The 12934-nt window shown below is 53.5% G+C and overlaps 2 protein-coding genes across 2 annotated transcripts in view; both read left to right on the top strand.

Annotated features, from left to right (window-relative positions):
- Nucleotides 1–9187, top strand: part of LOC127462881 (serine/threonine-protein kinase pim-1-like) — a 194383-nt gene extending 185196 nt beyond the window's left edge. The window contains exon 8 of the mRNA XM_051771816.1: nt 8189–9187. The gene's annotated coding sequence lies outside the window, so the exon portion shown is untranslated. The remainder of the gene's footprint in view (nt 1–8188) is intronic.
- Nucleotides 1231–4245, top strand: LOC127462873 (serine/threonine-protein kinase pim-1-like). The gene is made up of 5 exons (XM_051771808.1): nt 1231–1815; nt 2152–2518; nt 3159–3335; nt 3604–3753; nt 3947–4245. The coding sequence occupies exons 1-4, from the start codon at nt 1231–1233 to the stop codon at nt 3708–3710; spliced, it is 1236 nt and encodes a 411-aa protein (XP_051627768.1). The 3' UTR covers nt 3711–3753; nt 3947–4245.
- Nucleotides 9188–12934: the final 3747 nt, after the last annotated feature.

Here is a 12934-nt window from a genome sequence, read left to right as displayed (position 1 = left end):
CCCACAGCTGCTGCAGCACCAGCTGCTGGGTGGGGGGAGTCCCCCCATCAGCCCCCAGGGTTGGGGACCCGTGGAGAATCGTGACCAGAGCAAGCACAGAAAGGGTTACAGAAGCAGTGGACATTCCCAGTGCGGATCTGCCCCCTCCCAGAGCCCCAGGGAACCGCTCCAGGGCCCAACTGATGGGGGACAGGGGGGACCCATATGGGAACCCCCCGCCCTCTGTCCCCCTGCCCACTGTCCAACACCCCTTTTCTCCCCTCTCCCACCCCTTTCTCATCAACCCCACAGTCCTCAGCTCCCCCCCCAGCTCGGTTTGGGGCTGTTTCTTCCCCTCTGCCCTGCTCGGTTTCAGAGTCTCAGCCCCTTCCCTGCTCAGTTTGGAGGTCCCAGCCCCCCCTTTTCTCCCGTTCTCCCCCCCCTTTTTCCACTGTCCCCTGAAAGGGAGCTGTTAAATATTGGGTGCTGAAAAAGCTGCTACATTGTGTCCATTCCAAATTAAGCCTGCATTTATTAGGATGGACTGGCATCCAAATGGCAGCAAGAAGAGTCTTCTAATTCTCTTCTTTTTAATCCTCTCTGCAGTCGCCGGCTTTCCCCTCTAAGCGGGCAGGAAAACAGGAACAGCCCTGGTGTGGTCGGGGAGCAGCGCTGACCCCAAAGGGCTGCATTTCCCCTGCCGATCGTCCTGCTCTGCCCTCCCCCGGGGCTGGCTCTGCCTGGCGCTGGCCGGACGTGCCGGGGCTCCTCACCGAGCAAACACCCTCCCAAACTTCAGGGGCAAGTCCAGCCCCCGGCTGGCCTGGGAGGAAGCGACAGCAGCGCGGGCCGAGCGGGCGGGATGGGGTCCGAGCAGCGGTGGGAAGTTGCAAGATTGCCAGCAAAGAAGTCAAAATAAAGTGAAGCAGCTAAAAAAGCCCGTGGTCTCGGCATGGGTGCGGGAGGAAGGGGAGCTCCGTGACTCCAGCCGGGGCTGCCCCCGGGGCGCGCGGGGGCCAACGGGGAACGGACAAACGGACGAACGGACGAACGGACCAACGGCCCCGGCGCTTCGGCGGCAGCAGCGGCGGCAGCAGCAGCGACTCTTAGCGACGCGCTCTCGCTCTTCCTCTTGCTCTTCTTCCTCCTCTCCCTGTCCCAGTGTCCCTGTCCCGGTGTCCCTGTCCCGGTGTCCCTGTCCCGGTGTCCCTGTCCCGTTCCCCGTCCCCCCTCCCCTTGCCGGCCCGGGCCATGGCCCCGGCCGTTCCCCTCTGCCGGGCGGGGCCGCCCCGTCCCCGTCCCTGGGCGGCCCTGGGCGGTCCCGCCCTCGCCCGGCTCCCGGCGCGCCGGCTGTGGCGCTGCTGGGCGCTCCTGTGGGGCGGGCTGTGGGACGGGCTGTGGCGCTGCTGGGCGCTCCTGTGGGGCGGGCTGTGGGGATGGCTGTGGGGCGGGCTGTGGGGCGGGCTGTGGGACGGGCTGTGGGACGGGCTGTGGGGTGGGCTCGGCCTCGCCGCCCCTTGGCTCCGCCCGGCTCGAGCCCGGCGCCTGCCGGGGCCGGCGGGGGACGCGGGCGCCGCGGCCGCTGCCGCCTCCTCGGCGGGTTCCCCGGGCAGAGCTCCGCCGCCGCTGCCCGCTGCGGGTGGGGAAGCCCGGCCCGGGCCGCTCGAGGGGCGCTCGGGGGCCGTGCCGGGCCCCGGCCCGAACGCTGACGGCCACGTCTCGCCCGCACGGAAGGCGAAGGGGCCCCTGCAGAAGCGCTACCGGCTGGGTTCGCTGCTGGGCAGCGGCGGCTTCGGCCGCGTCTACGCGGGGACCCGCCTGGCGGACGGAGCCCCGGTGAGTGCAGGAGGAGGAGGAGGAGGAGGAGGAGAGCGGGACGGGCGGCGAGCTCAACCCGCCGTCCCCCTTGGTTTGCAGGTGGCCATCAAAGCCGTGCCCCGGGATCTCATCCGGCGGTGGGGCGAGCTGGTGAGCGAGCGGGGCCAGCGGGAGAAAGCGGGGCGGGCCGGGCGGGGACGAGCCGAGGCCCGGGAGGGTGGAAGCCGCCGGGACACCTGGAGGGAGAGTGGGCGTGGGGTCGGTGGGGGACGGGGAGCATCCAGGGCTGGCAGAGGGTAGCAGGCAGACAGGCACGGCGTCAGCCCCACTGATGACCCCGTGGTCCCCCCGCAGCCCGACGGCACCCTGGCACCCCTGGAGATCGTGCTGCTGGACAAGGTGTCCAATGGCTTTCGTGGTGTCATCCAGCTCCTGGAGTGGTTCGAGCTCCCCAACAGTTTCTTGCTGGTGATGGAGCGTCCGGAGCGCTCTCGGGACCTCTCTCGCTTAATCACGGCGTGGAGGTTCCTGCCGGAGGAGATGGCGTGGGGGCTGTTCCGCCAGGTGCTGAAGGCCGTGCGGCACTGCACCAGCTGCGGCGTCCTGCACCGGGACATCAAGCCCCACAACATCCTCCTCGACCTGGCCACCGGCGAAGCGAAGCTCCTTGACTTTGGATGTGCCACCTTCCTGCAGGACACGGCCTACACCCAGTTTGCAGGTGAGCCCACAGCCGGGGGACGCTCCTGGTGCCGGGCATCGCATGGCCATGCCCGGGTGTGGCACCGGAGATTGCCCCTTTTGCTGAGGGGGAATAGGATTAGTTCTTCAGCCGAGTTGCTTTTGGATGGGGCTGGGGGGTTATTGTGAGACGGGCCCTGGCCTTGGTGATAGCCTGTGCCACCCACCCTGTCCTGGGCTGGGTCTGGGGCAGGGGGGAGCCAGCCTGACCAAAACCATCATGAGGGTAGCAGAGAAGGGGGTCAGAACTGTGCACCAGCTGGCTTGGTGTGCAGGCGAGGAGGGGCTTGGGCTGCTCCGCTCGCCTTGTTTGCCTTGGCTTATGATGAATTGTTGGGGGCAGTGCAGTGGGGCAGGGAGAAGGCATGGCTTTTCCCCACCACTGGCTGGGTTTTTCCCTTGCATGTAATGGTTGGGCCTTGCCAGAGCTTCTGCTGCCCTCTTGGACACCAGTGGCTTCTTCTGCAACCCCAAGTTTGTAACCAAGGGTCAGGGGCCGGTGAGAAGGCAGTGGGTCACAGCGTGTGCCACTGGGGCAGGCCCCACATTGCCAGGGATGCTGGGGTGAGGCTCTGGGAGCAGGCAGCATCCACCTGATGAACTCCATCTGTATTCCGTAGGAACACTGTCATACAGCCCGCCAGAGTGGATCTGCTTCAAACGCTACCGCGGCGAGGCGGCCACGATCTGGTCCCTGGGCATCCTGCTCTACCAGATGGTCTGCGGGAAGCACCCGTTCTGCAGAGGCACCAACACCATCTGGGACCAGCTCCCGTTCCCACCACGGGTCTCTCGAGGTGGATACCAATCTTTGTGGCACGGGGGGAATAACGGTGTTGGGAGAGGGCAGCGGGCTCACGAGGACACCGCTCTTGAAGCTGTTTGTGTCCCATGGGTGGCTGGAGGAGGTGGCCTGTGTCCTGCCATCCTGCTCTCCTCCAAAAGGGAGAATCGATGGAGAAGTTTGGGCACAGCTCTGAGCACAGCCAGCACAGCCTGGGCACATGGACAGTGGGACAGAGGGGACAGGATCCTTCTCCAACTGACCGGCTATTTTCCCCCCAGGGTGCCAGCACCTTATCAGGTGGTGTTTGTCCATCCGCCCCTCGGACAGGCCATCATTGGAAGACCTTTTGTGCCATCCTTGGGTGCAGGGCATTCACCTGCTCTAGAAGACAGGAGAGATCCACGTGCTCACTTTGATCCAGGGGCCTGGCAAGTAACACCTCCACACGTCTCTTGGCAATAAGAAGCAAAGAAAACCAGACTTTTTTGTCAGCCTGTAGCACTGAGGGGGGGTCATCACATGGGAACATGCACCTCTTTGTGCTGGAGCTGGGCTGCAGACCCGGTCTTCCAAGTGCTGGTGGCCACCATCCAACCTGGTTTTGCTCATCCTGCTTCACAGACAGCTGGGCCCTCGGCAGAACACTGACAGCCTGGTCTGGCCCCCAGGGAAGGAGAAGGGGCCTCTGGAGAAGCTGTGCCGGGTGGGGCTGCTGCTGGAGACATCGAGGACGACGTCAGGGATGACCAGCTCTTTGTTGTTGACCTGGACACTGGCGAGCTGAAGATGATGGACTTTGATTGTGGCCCCTTCCTCCAAGCCGTGCTCCACACGCCGTTTGCAGATGAGTCCACACCCGGGGGTGCTCCCGGCCGCGGGCATTGCTCAGCCTGGCTGGGCACCGAAGGGTTCCCCTTTGCTGGCGGGGAACCCGATGAATTCTTCAGCCAGCTGCCAAGCTGCTTCTCGGCAGGAGGGCAGGCGGGTGCTCTGGGCTGGGTGTGAAATGGGAGCCCGGCTCTGCCACCAGCCTCTGCCACTGCCCCTTTGCTGGGCAGGGCTGGGGCAGGGGCAGCCAGCCTGCCAAAAACAAACCCCCGTGGGGGAGCAAAGGTGGGGCTGCAGAACACCAGCTGCTTTGGGCTGCAGGCCAGGAAAGGCTTGGGCTGCCTTGGCTTAGGAGCCTTTCTGGGGGCACTGCAGCAGGGCAGGGAGAAGGCCTGGGTTTTCCTGAGCTGGAGGAGGTGGGGTTTTTCTTTGGCCTGGAGAGGTTGGGCCTTCCTCAGAACCCTGACAGAATGTTAACATTTTACCTTTTTTCTTGTTTCCACTTTTTGTTTGTAATCTCTTGTCATGAATTTGTTGTTTGTTTTTGAGGGAAGAGTTGGAGCTGGTGCCCAGTCCGGATTGGGAAGGGCTGGGACCATCCCTGGAGAGGATCTGACGTCCCCTCTGAGAAGGCTGAGGACATCCTTTGGGACACACTCTTCTTCCAGCAGCAGATCTTGTGAGGTAGATGCTCATCTTGCCCATCTTCTCAGCAGGAGTGGGATAATGGCTTTGGGAGATGGCAGCAGGCACATGAACATCTCGCTCTTGCAGCTGCTGAGCAGGTTGATCTCCTGGGCTTGGCTGGAGGAGGTGGCACCTGTGTTGAGTAATTTCTGAAATCCAATCGATCTGGGATGACCCCAAGTGACAGTTTAGTTTTCAGCTTGCTCGAGCTGTATCTCAGCTGTTCTCTGAACAGTTCTCTCCTCCACCTGCCTGTTACTTCCCAACTGCTCCCTCTTTTCCCTGCAATGAGTTCCCGGCTTGTCATGGTCTCCATCAAACCATTGATAGAAGAAATAGAAACTCTACTCCCAGTACCCCAGAGTGCCCAAATGAGGAACAATGTAATCCTGGAGAAGTCCTAGAGAATTAGATAAGGGATGTCCCAAACCAGCAGGATGTAAACTAAGCCCTGTGTACCCAGATAAAGGAAACACAATGGTGCTGTGCTGCTCAAGAACTGAGCAGCACAGATGACAGAGAAGGCCCAGAAGGACCAGAAAAGGACTTCCAATAGGGGTGTGACTATGTAAAGCAGAGTAATGAATATGTATTAAGTAAGCAAGGCTGTCAAATGCACATGTAAACAGTGTGTGTAATAAAAAGCCCTGTCTGTCATTTGGCACGTTGGATTAGAGGAACTTTCCTCTGAGTGTCCAGCATGCTGAACAAAGAAGAATGCCCTTTTTAACATCTCCAAATTGGGGTGAAGAAGTTTGTTTCTGCTGGTTTTGGGTGTAATTTTTGGCCCCCCAGACAGGGCACCTCTGCCTGATCTCCCACAGATCTGAGGGATCACTGGATCTTCATGCCAGCACCAGGACTTTGCTGCAGAAGAGCACAGATCCCCAGCCCAGTCTGGGACACAGGTAAGATCCCACTGGATAATAAGGATATCTCTTTGGGAATCCTGCCCATGTCAAACGTGTGGATCTTTCAGCACACTGGGTGGGCTCTTTGGTATTTTGGGAATCCTGCTCATCTGAGACCTGTGGATCTTCCAGCCCTTTGGGTGGGTTATTTGGTATTTTGGACTTTGGTATTTGGTTTGTTTTATCGATCAATATTGTTGTGTTCTTATTTGTTTCTGTATTGTAACATTTTGGGTCTACTCTTTAGAGATGGGGAGTGGGCAATCTGAAGGGGGAATTGTGAAGAAGTCCCCACTTTGTTGCATTTTGCAATTTTGGATGAAGTTTGGCAGCCCCCCCAGAGGAACAGCTCCCAGGGAGAATTTAATGAAGTGTTGTAATCAATGGGTGGCTGTTCTGGAACATTGAATTCTAATCCACTGTTACAGTTGATGCTGTTTCAGAAGGGGAACAGAAGTGGAAGGAGGTTATGTCTGGTGATGTGTTTTTCACTTTGCAGAACCCTCTGAAGTGGCAGAAGGATTGTGTGTGAATGCAGCGCCCTCAGAGCCCTCGGTGTGAGCCCGGAAAGGAAAATCAAGGGAAATGGTTAAAGCCTTGTTGTTCAGTGTGGAGCACAGGAGAACTTTGTTCTCATCGTCTCCCCGATAAGGAGGAGGACTCAGATCTTCTGGTTGGCCCCACGGGCAGGTTGAGTGGGGGAACAGATAATCAAGATGCAGAAACCAATCTTGCAGGGGAACTGGCATGTGAAGAGGCAGATTTAGCATGTCCAGAAGAAAAGGGAGAGAGAATGTGTCAGAGAGAGAGCAGAGAGCTTCAGTGCAGCTGCAGGAAGAACTAGAGCTAAACAAGGAGGGGTGGGAGTGGCCCCCCTGTGTGATAGAACCCAGACTAAATGGCAAAAGCCTTCAAAATGATGATTCAAACCCAGGATCTGGGCTAGAAGGATCCTATGTTAGAAGTGTTGTTTGGTAGTAGGGAGAAAGCAATGGTTGTTAAAACCAGTCAGAGGTTCTTGGAAGAGCAGATTTTGGTGGGGAATATACAGAGTACATTGGACATTCCCTTTCCCACTGCAGATCCTGAATGGGATCCTAACATCCCTGTTTTTAGAGAAAGGTTCAATAGATACCTGCAGTGGATGTTGTCTGGAATGAAACATGCCAGGCCAAAGGCAATGAACACATCAAAATTCTTTGCAATGAAGCAGGATCACAGGGAATAGCCTACTGAATTTTTAAATCATCTGGAAGAAACAGCACCAAAATATACTAATATCCATCCTGAAACACAGGGGGAAGGACTCAACTGGCCCCCATATTTGTGGGGCAGTCCTCAGATGTGGTTAGGAGGAAATGACAAAAAGCTGAGGGCCAAGGTCAATCTAATTTAGGGACATTGTTGGAGGTTGGGAGAATCAGCAGGAATCAACTCAGCAGGAAGGAGTTGCAGTTCTGGAAGAAATCCCAGAGGAAATGGTGCCCCTGGGGAGAGGAAGAGGATGAGAGCATGGGCAGCCTGCTTCAGACATCCCCCCCAGGAGACTTGGGATCAATCCCTGTGCATCCTGTAAGAAAGATGGACACTGGAAATGGGATTGTCCACAACTGAAACTTCAGAACCCTCCCAACCCTCTCCTGGCATCACTGAAGACGACTGAGGGGGCACCAGAGGATTCTCCCCCATCAGAACATCTGGTTCCAGCCAAGCTAAGTACAATTGGTTGTGGCTGTGGGAACTTGTTCCCCTGTCTTAAATAAGGGAAAATGAAACTCAAGTCACAATTCTGGAACAATTGTCTGGTGTGCCAGGGAAGTGGGAAACTGGGCCATTTTTAATGCTGTGGATTTGAAATTGGGAAAACAGTGGTTGGCTCCCCAGTGTTTGTATTTCCCCAATTCCCCAAAGCCTCTGCCTGGGAGAGATCTCTTGGAAAAATTAAATGCCACAATCCAATTTAAAAATGGTAAAATATAGGTTATTATTGCAGAGCCTAATTCTGTGGAAGATTCTAATTTTGCATGAGAGTCTCCAAAAGCAGAACTAATCCATCTGCCAACATCACTTGGGGATGCAGTGATTCCAATAGGATGGGCTGGAGAGGTGCCTCCATGACCCAAAAGAGCAGAACCCATGAGAATTGCAGTGAAACCTGGAGCAGGGTTGGTCAGGCCAAAGCAATAGCCTTTGAAAATGGAAAGTTGTGAGGGATTCTCACTCTTTGTAGAAAAACTGATGAAATTTTGCTTGTTAAAAGAATGTGAATCTAAATGTAATGCTCCAATTTTGCCAGTCAAGCAGGCAAATGGAAGGCTATCCCAGTTAGTCCAAGACCTCAGAGCTATAAATAATAGAGTAGAAGATACACAAGCAGTTGTAGCGAATCCTTACACTTTGCTGACTCCCCTAAATGAAAGTTCAGTATGTTTCACAGTGTTAGATTTGAAAGATGCCTTTTTTGTCTCCCTTTGAGTTGTGAAAGTCAAGAGCTTTTTGCTTTCAAATGGGAAAATCCAAAGACAGGGAGGAAAACCCAGCTGACTTTGGTGGTCCTCCTGCAGGTGATGCCAGCTCAGCTGATGATAAGAAAAAAACTCAGAGCAGTTAATTGAGTGTGGGATAAGGAAAGGGTTTGATTTGTGCCAAGGCACAGATGTTACAGGATGCACGCCCGCTGTGCCTGAGATGTTCCATTTTATAATACTACCTGTCCAATCCCAAGTGTTTCCACCCCGTTGCCTTTGCTCTGGTCTGCCCCGGGCCCACTCCCTGGGAATTGAGTCTGGGGTGCATTTCGGGACCCTCTCTTCATCACCATCACCATCCTCAGAGCACAAAGGGTACACGGTCACCCAGTTCTTGACTCTGTTCTGTGGTTCAGGCCAAGATATGAGTGTTCTCTAAACAGCATAGACCTTGCCTTGACAGGAGACTAAACATTTCTACTGAATTCTGGGGTAGGATTGATATGGGGAGCATGGAATGGGGTAGGAGGGTTGAGGAATGTGTAAACTAAAGGGTGCTACAGGGTGAGGAATACAATATAGCTACTTCTAAAATCTACTTCTCCTATAATTACATATAAAGCTTATAAAAATTAACAAAGTCAAAAAAAACCTAAAAGGGTCTTAAGGCATCACAGGGGTTTAAAAATATCCCCCCAGTATTTGGAACTCAATTGGCAAAGGAACTGGAGGAATGGAAAAGTCAAAACCCTCTTGGAGCCTTATTCCAGTGTGTGGATATTTTGGTAGCCACTGATGCTGAGCAGCAATGTTGGGATCAGACACTGTGGAATTTCCTTGGACTGGGTGGATATGGGGTGTCCCAAACACAACGTGCAAGTAGTCCAGACCCCAGGAGCCTCCCTGGGCTTTGGAATTCTCCAAGGACAATGGAGGCTGGGCCAGGAACAAAAGAAGCAACCTGTAAACTCCCCAGCCCCAGCAAAGGAAGCCCAGAGCAGGATTGCTTCCAGACTACAGGAGAAGTGTGTTCGGGCAGAGCTGACTTAGGAGACAGCCCCTGGGAAAGTCCTGGTTGGGAATTGTTTCCCAGTGGGGGCAGCTTTGTCCAGCGTGGAAAACAATTCTCTGGATGCACAGGAACTCCCCCCAGCAGGTCATGGAACTGGGGGCACTCCTCTGCAGTGCCTCAGCCCAGAAAGCAGAACCAATTGTGCTCACTCCAGCTTGGGGATTGAGTCAAGGAGAACAAGTTAATCCTTGGACTTGCTTGAAGATCTCCAGAAACCAACAGAGGCTGCTGTCCTGCATTGCAAAGTGCACCAAGAGGGGAAGACCAAAGCAGAACTGGGGAATCATTTGGCCCAAAAGGCTGCCAAAGAGGCTGCAGAAAAAGGCACTTTAGAGAGTAAAGTTTTGTCTTTAATAACCCTGACAGAGATACCTCTCCCAGTAGAAAAATATTAGTCTTGTGCTAAGGATTGTCAGCTCACTGAAACCTTAGAGCAAAATTTGCTCCAGGAGGCTGGGCAGTTACCCCAGGTGGGCAAACAATAGTCCCTGAACCAATCTGGTGTGACCTGGTGGATGGGGAACATGAGTGTATTCCTTGGAGTGAAGCAAATCATTGAAACATCTGCACAAGTGGGTTATAAGTCCAAAACTGACCCCAAGTGTAGAAGCAGTGAGTCAGCAGAGTGGTGTGTGTAAGAGAAATGATCCAACCCCTGCCAATGCAGTGGGAATAGGTGATGTACAGTGTGGAAATGTTCCAGGTGAATGTTGGCAGATGGATTTGACTGAATTGCCCAGAAAAGGGGGCTGTAAAGATCTCCTAGTCTTGGGGGATACCTTCTCTGGGTGGCCAGAGGCTTTTCCTTGTTGCACTAAGAAGGTTTGGAAAGAGACTGCAATGCTGTTCAATGCAATCCTCCCTGTATTTGGGATGCCTTTGGGAATGTCATCAGACAGAGGTTCCCACTTGACTGCAGAAACCAAATGCTTCACTCTTGTTTTGCTCTTCTGAACACAGTTCAAACACTGTTGGCATGGGAGGAAAATTTGCATCTCTTTTTAGTGTCAAATGTTATCCAAGTGTTGCCTAAAAGTGTATGTATTAAGTAAACAAGACTCTGTAATGAATCTGTAAACTGTGTGTGTAATGTAAAGCCCTGTCTGGCTGTCCCTGAAGTGCTGAGGCTGAACAACAGCCCCTGAGCCAAAGCTGAGCTCTAGATGAACCTTCCAACCTAATGGGCTGTGTCTCCATGTATCTGCTCATCAGCTCAAACTGGGTCTGTTTGTTGGTAAAAATGTGGTGTGATGGGACTCCACCTGTGTATCTGCTCCTGAACCAAACAGGTGTGCTTATTAGTCAGATCTGTTAGTCTGGGCTCATTAGTGAATCCTGTTTGTACCTGTTCATTAATGAAATATGTCTGATTGTCAGCAAAATGTGATCTTTATCCTTCTGTATCTGGAGAGTGGTCAAGGCCATGGCAGTCGATGTCTGGCCTTGTTTGGCAGCAGATGGGGCAGGGGGAGCCTTGGTTTGGGAGAAGTAGAACATTGCTCCCAATATTCTGCTCTGGCCAAATAAGGAACAACAGAATCTTAGAGAAGTCCTGGAGAATTGGATCAGGGCTGGAACTCAAGCAAACAGGATGTGAGCTGAGCTCTGGGTCCCAGAGAAGATCAAACCAAACATGCTGGTCTCTGTGGGGAAAACCAGGGATGCTGAGAACCGAGGTCAAGAAGGGGACACCTGACTTTGGGGGGGCACCAGATGTCAAAAAACCCACCAGAGACCCCCAGAGAAGACCCCAAATGACCAAATAGGTACTTGCAATAAGGGATGTGACTGTGTAAAGCAAAGTAATGGACATGTGTTAAGTAAGGGGGAATATCCAATGCTCTGGAATCAGTGTGTGTAATCCCAAGCCCTGCCTGTGTCCCTGAGCAGGCTGGATTAGAAGAACTCTCCTGCAGGCGTCCAGCATGCTGCCCTAAAGAATGCCTGCTTCTTAACACCCCAGACTGGGGTGAAGGGCTTGGGTTCTGCTGCTTGTGGGGATCATTTCTGGCCCCCAGATGGGACCCTGTGCCTGATCTCCCGTGGGTCTGAGGGATCTCTGGATCTTCACGCCGGCCCCAGGACTTTCCTGGAGAAGAGCACAGATCCCCAGCCCAGTCTGGGATGTGGGGGAGATCCCATTGGATAATAAGGCATTCTTTTGGGGAATCCTGCTCATGTAAGATGTGTGGATCTTCCAGCACTTTGGGTGGGTTATTTGGTATTCCACAATTTGGTCTCTGGCTTTGTTTTATCCACTGATCATTGTTTTGTGTTTGTATTTGTCTCTGTACTGTAACATTTGCACAGGTGGGTTAGGGGTGCAAAACTGACCCAGTTGTACAAGCAGTGAGTCAGCAGTGTGGTGTGTGAGAGAAATGATCCAACCCCTGCCAGTGCAGTGGGAATAGGTGATGTACAGAGTGGAAATGTTCCAGGTGAATGTTGGCAGATGGATTTGACTGAATTGCCCAGAAAAGGGGGGTGTAAAGATCTCCTAGTCTTGGGGGATACCTTCTCTGGGTGGCCAGAGGTTTTCCCTTGTGACACCAACTGGGCTAGGGAAGTGAGTGGAATATCCAAGAATCCCTGGATTCGAGGTACATTTGGGAATGTCATCAGACAGAGGTTCCCACTTGATTGTAGGAGTGGTACAAGAAGTCAAATCATGGATGCATTATTCCAGAATTCCAAAGGCCAGAGCCCCTTGGGTAATTGAGAGGTCGTCTGAGAAGAAACAAAATGCTTTAGTCTTGTTTTGCTCTCCTGACAATAGTTAATTGGGTCTTGACTTGGGAGCAAAATTTACATCTCCTTTTAGTCTCAAATGTGACCCAAGTGTTGCCTCCAAGGGATTGTTGGGTGTGCACTCCTTTACCTGAAAAGACAAGAAGCCATTCACCATTTCTGCCTCCCCTATTCTGGTAGAAATGATTCCTGGTCACTGGGTGAGCACTTGTGTTCCCCAAAAAGTAGACCCAGCAGTTATTGTGCAAGTACCCCCCCATCTCTGACAATCCTGCCTGTGTCCAAAGCTGTGACCCCCACTAAAGGGACAGGAGACCTGGATTGTGTTAATGAAAGGGGCACGTTTGTGGGAAATCACCCCCAATGTCCTCAAACCCTTCCTGCTGGGGAAATGACTGATCCTTGGCTGGTCCCCAATGGAACAGGGTGGTGTTGGCTGTGTGGAAATAACACCTGTGAAGGGTTGCCCCAAAGCTGGAAGGGCATTTGTATTTCATCTTGCATCATGACTCAGTGCTGTAGCTGTTCTAATGCCTCAAGCTGTAAAATGAAATGAAGTTCCTAAGGCACTCCATCCCTTCAGGAGCTTAGTCTGAAGAAAAGGAGGGATTTGATGTGGGATATAGAACACTGCTCCCAACATTTCTCTATGCCCCAGGAAGGAAAACCATAATCTTGGAGAGGTCCTGGAGAATTGGATCGGGGATGTAACTAAGCAAACAGGATGGAAGCTGAGCTCTGTGCACCCAGAGAAGATCAAAACCAAATGTTACAGTCTTTGTGGTGAAAGGTAATGACACTGTGTCTGCTCAGAACTGAGGTCAAGAAGTGGACACTTCAACTTTGGGGGCACCAGATGCCAAAAAAACCCCACCAGAGGCCCCTGCAGAAGACA

This window comes from Manacus candei, unplaced genomic scaffold (genome assembly GCF_025592945.1).
Source record: "Manacus candei isolate 608988 ecotype Guabito, Panama unplaced genomic scaffold, ASM2559294v1 h1tg000142l, whole genome shotgun sequence".
NCBI classification, from domain to species: Eukaryota; Metazoa; Chordata; class Aves; order Passeriformes; family Pipridae; genus Manacus; species Manacus candei.
The sequence above is the reverse complement of the archived record's forward strand: the minus strand, read 5'-3'. Positions and strand labels throughout refer to the sequence as shown.